At 33.0% G+C, this 4,579-nt stretch overlaps 1 protein-coding gene and 1 long non-coding RNA gene across 2 annotated transcripts; one reads left to right on the top strand and one right to left on the bottom strand.

Annotated features, from left to right (window-relative positions):
• Positions 1-894: 894 nt before the first annotated feature.
• Positions 895-1,964, bottom strand: LOC105180311. The gene is made up of 3 exons (XR_849524.2): positions 1,883-1,964; positions 1,726-1,767; positions 895-917 (listed from the first exon to the last, which is right to left on the bottom strand). It is a non-coding gene; the product is annotated as an uncharacterized LOC105180311 (long non-coding RNA).
• An 8-nt stretch (positions 1,965-1,972) lies between these two features.
• Positions 1,973-3,889, top strand: LOC105180312 (floral homeotic protein APETALA 1 A-like; the record flags this gene model as incomplete). Its single annotated transcript, XM_011103979.2, has 5 exons — positions 1,973-2,059; positions 2,175-2,216; positions 3,025-3,066; positions 3,215-3,360; positions 3,665-3,889. Coding segments are annotated over 5 exons (423 nt in total), but the record flags the coding sequence as incomplete, so codon positions are not given.
• Between the last annotated feature and the right edge of the window lie 690 nt (positions 3,890-4,579).

Here is a 4,579-nt window from a genome sequence, read left to right as displayed (position 1 = left end):
CATAAAGCCTGGTAATGGTAGTGGTAGGAAAGCAGAGTTAATTTCTATCTCAGAATTGCCCAAAAACAATACAATAAATTGATGAGCGTTTGAGAGTCATGAGGAATCTACTTTTCGATACAAAACATATCATAAAGTTTCATTTATGTTAAGCATTCCTCAGATGGATCAAATACATGCATATATATGTAGATGTAGTATAGTACCAGTGGTAGGTCAGCTTTTAATTTAATTTGACACTCGAGAAAATGAATTTTTTGCTACTTACACTTCAAAAATTATTATTGTTAAACAACACTATTTATTAGGGCTAAATAAAATCAATATAAAAACTTAAATTTTGACCATAATTAATCAATTTTTTCATGATTTTAATTATAAATAAAATATATATCATGATTTTTATGTATGACTAATTATTTTTTAGCCCAGCAAAAACATCGAGTTGCAGTTGAAGATTGTGAATATAGTTCAAATAAGCATCAAGAATTTTTAGCAGTTTTTAATTGCATGAAGTCTTCTATTAGAAAATAGTATTATAGTTTGTATTATTCAAAATATATATATATATATATATAGCCCATGTATAAAATATTTTTCATATATACAAAGAGGATATTATTATATATGTAATCATGTATATATATTAAATCGAACATGGAGTACAATACAATTTGATGCATAGTAGAATGCTTCCTCTCCACCTGTGTAACATGGTTTAGTTATCAGGATCATTAATACTCATGGTCGTATAAATTAAATGTTACATCCTCAATCAAGTCTTGAACAACCAAAGTAACAAATGAAAACGACGTCACAAAATCAGAAATAATTCAGGCATCCTCAAGCAAGTGAATAAATATATAATTTGTTATACTTGTATATATACATAAATTTTCCTCTTGTATTGCCTTTTCCTGTCCGAAAACAGATTATGTATAGAGATTATTAGAATAGTACAGTAACTAACGTATTTTCGAATAATAGAATTTATTGGCTATAGAATACTAGTTGATAAAAACCTAGGAAGAAAAATAATTTGTTTATTTTTCTTATTTCATGGTTGGATAAGACATTCTCTCATATGATTCTCCGACAATTATTCTTGGCTTAAATATATTTTTGATCTCGTAATTTAGGCATATTAAAAAAAAATTATTGTTGCCTATATTTTTAATGGCTATTAACTGCAAGTTGTGGGTAAATAACTAAAATTCATGCAAAAATTTAGCTTATCCATCATGGAAATGTTTTTTTGTCATGGTGAAATATTTTTGCTATGCCTTTTTAGCCACACATGCAAAAACTACAGCCAACAATTGTTACGTGGTTGTGGCCAATGATATTTGGTCCTGCATTATTTTAATTTTCAGTATTTCAGTCATTTTTTCGCCACTTCTACCCAAGAAGTTAAGGGATAAAAATGCTGGAAAAATGAGCCAATAGTAACAGTAACCCCAATTTCAAAAGGTACATGAGATGCACATTTATTTCTTCGGTGAGAATGGTGAACACCAGTGAAAAAAATGATTGAAATTGCAAAACTTAAAAAGATGCAGGATCAAAATGCTAATCTAAAAAGTTCGAAAAATATAAACGTCAAATGATCTAAGTTACGGGACCACAAATATATTCGAACCATACGATGTCCGACTACTGAATTGACTATATACAATATGTTGACGAGGAATTATATTCATGAGTATGTACGTAGTTGAGACAAACCTTTCGCTGCAATTCGGAGATGGAATCGTACAAGAGTTGATTCTGTATTACAACAAAACAGTATTAAGATTTCATTAGCTCGAGACATTAATCTTCGAAAGAGTTTATATTAATTATAAATGACACGATGGATCATAATTAAGACATATACATATACCTTTCTAGATCGGATGTTCTTGAGAGCAGTGTCAAGTTGTTGTTCAAGATTCTGAAGATCTTTGAGGCTCATGGAGTCAAGATCTTCTCCCAAGATCTTGACTCCATGAGCCTCAAAGATCTTCAGAATCTTGAACAACAACTTGACACTGCTCTCAAGAACATCCGATCTAGAAAGGTATATGTATATGTCTTAATTATGATCCATCGTGTCATTTATAATTAATATAAACTCTTTCGAAGATTAATGTCTCGAGCTAATGAAATCTTAATACTGTTTTGTTGTAATACAGAATCAACTCTTGTACGATTCCATCTCCGAATTGCAGCGAAAGGTTTGTCTCAACTACGTACATACTCATGAATATAATTCCTCGTCAACATATTGTATATAGTCAATTCAGTAGTCGGACATCGTATGGTTCGAATATATTTGTGGTCCCGTAACTTAGATCATTTGACGTTTATATTTTTCGAACTTTTTAGATTAGCATTTTGATCCTGCATCTTTTTAAGTTTTGCAATTTCAATCATTTTTTTCACTGGTGTTCACCATTCTCACCGAAGAAATAAATGTGCATCTCATGTACCTTTTGAAATTGGGGTTACTGTTACTATTGGCTCATTTTTCCAGCATTTTTATCCCTTAACTTCTTGGGTAGAAGTGGCGAAAAAATGACTGAAATACTGAAAATTAAAATAATGCAGGACCAAATATCATTGGCCACAACCACGTAACAATTGTTGGCTGTAGTTTTTGCATGTGTGGCTAAAAAGGCATAGCAAAAATATTTCACCATGACAAAAAAACATTTCCATGATGGATAAGCTAAATTTTTGCATGAATTTTAGTTATTTACCCACAACTTGCAGTTAATAGCCATTAAAAATATAGGCAACAATAATTTTTTTTTAATATGCCTAAATTACGAGATCAAAAATATATTTAAGCCAAGAATAATTGTCGGAGAATCATATGAGAGAATGTCTTATCCAACCATGAAATAAGAAAAATAAACAAATTATTTTTCTTCCTAGGTTTTTATCAACTAGTATTCTATAGCCAATAAATTCTATTATTCGAAAATACGTTAGTTACTGTACTATTCTAATAATCTCTATACATAATCTGTTTTCGGACAGGAAAAGGCAATACAAGAGGAAAACAGCATGCTGTCGAAGCAGGTGACTATACGTACTAATACATTGTGCTATCATACTGCTATCTGTCTCATTTCTTAATCTGGGACTAACATTGTATATCACACTGCAAGAATTATAGCCTAAATATTCTTAGATACTGATGGTCAATTTCTTTGATATATATCCATAGATCAAAGAGAAGGAGCATGAAATAGGGCAGCAGCCAGAGTGGGAGCACCAAAATCACGGCCCTAACGCACCACAAATGCCACCACCACCACCACCGCCGCCGTTCTTGATGGCCACCCCCCATCAACTCCCTGCCTTGAACATCGGGTAATGCCTATGGATCAAGGGCCAATTCCAAATTTCCAATACTCAGCTATATGAATTTTGGCAATATTGCTATGAATGATTGTTTAGATCGAGTTAATTTTAGACATATCGATCCATATAGAGAGTTTTCAACAAACTTGGATTGAACTCTCAGCTTGATTATCCAAAATGAACCTTAATTAATTGTGTTTATCCACAAAAAATTTAATTTTACGATTGAGGGTTGGCTTTTGTATTTTATGTGAGGTAATTGCTCTAATCCTTATTCATGAATTTCATGACTTATTTTACAACATTGACGCAGGCATGGATACGTTGAGGAAGCGACAGAGACGGGTACGAGGAAGAATGAGCTTGACCTCACTCTTGATTCACTCTATTCATGCCATCTTGGATGCTTTGCTGCCTGAAAATTGGCCATTTAATTAACTTTCTGCATGCGGGCTAAGGAATAATTAATATATATTCAGAGGCTTGTGACTTAATTGTTCGTCTGTTGTTTTGTGTGTTTAATCAAATCTTGATGACATATTACTTCTTGCAATGACTTATGTATTAACGTGGCTGCATTTGTAATCTATAGTATATATATATATGTATGTTGTGACTTAGCTACAACCGTCATGAGCTGAGACTGATCGGGCCATGTTGTCCATGTCGTATCTTGATTGCCCCATGTTTTATCTGGATTCATTCTTCTATATATACTACGGGCCGGGCCTTAGGTGAGTTTGGATTCGGACATTGACACTATCATCTCCCACAAGATTGTCACTAGAAAAACAAGTCATCGTATTGTCAACTCTAATTATTCATTAACTTCGACAAATTAACTCCAATTATTAGAATAAAAGTGAAGCTAAAGCATAATAAAATTGCTAGATAAAAATTCCAGATTCCAAGAAGCTAATAATAAGCAGTTAGTCTCCGCAGGAACATGCATGATCCTACAGTCAAACAATCAAACATAGGTCCGAAAGGCCTAAAAAGATCAAAGAAGCAAAAAGAGAAAGGATCTCTGCAGGCCCATGTCATCATGTAGTACGTAGTTTGGCTTAGCCAATGCCCCACTTTGCCGCCCTTTTCTCCACACGATCTTCTTCAAGACCTGCACTTTCCATCCATTTATAGGAGTTAGAAAACTTAGGTCATATCGCAACATCATGGTGAGAATAGGCACGAAAATGCCTCATTTTGGCTTAAACGTGCAGGACGATTA

This window comes from Sesamum indicum, unplaced genomic scaffold (genome assembly GCF_000512975.1).
Source record: "Sesamum indicum cultivar Zhongzhi No. 13 unplaced genomic scaffold, S_indicum_v1.0 scaffold00634, whole genome shotgun sequence".
Taxonomy (NCBI): Eukaryota; Viridiplantae; Streptophyta; class Magnoliopsida; order Lamiales; family Pedaliaceae; genus Sesamum; species Sesamum indicum.
Note: the sequence above shows the minus strand (reverse complement) of the source record. Positions and strands in the feature narration are given on the sequence as shown.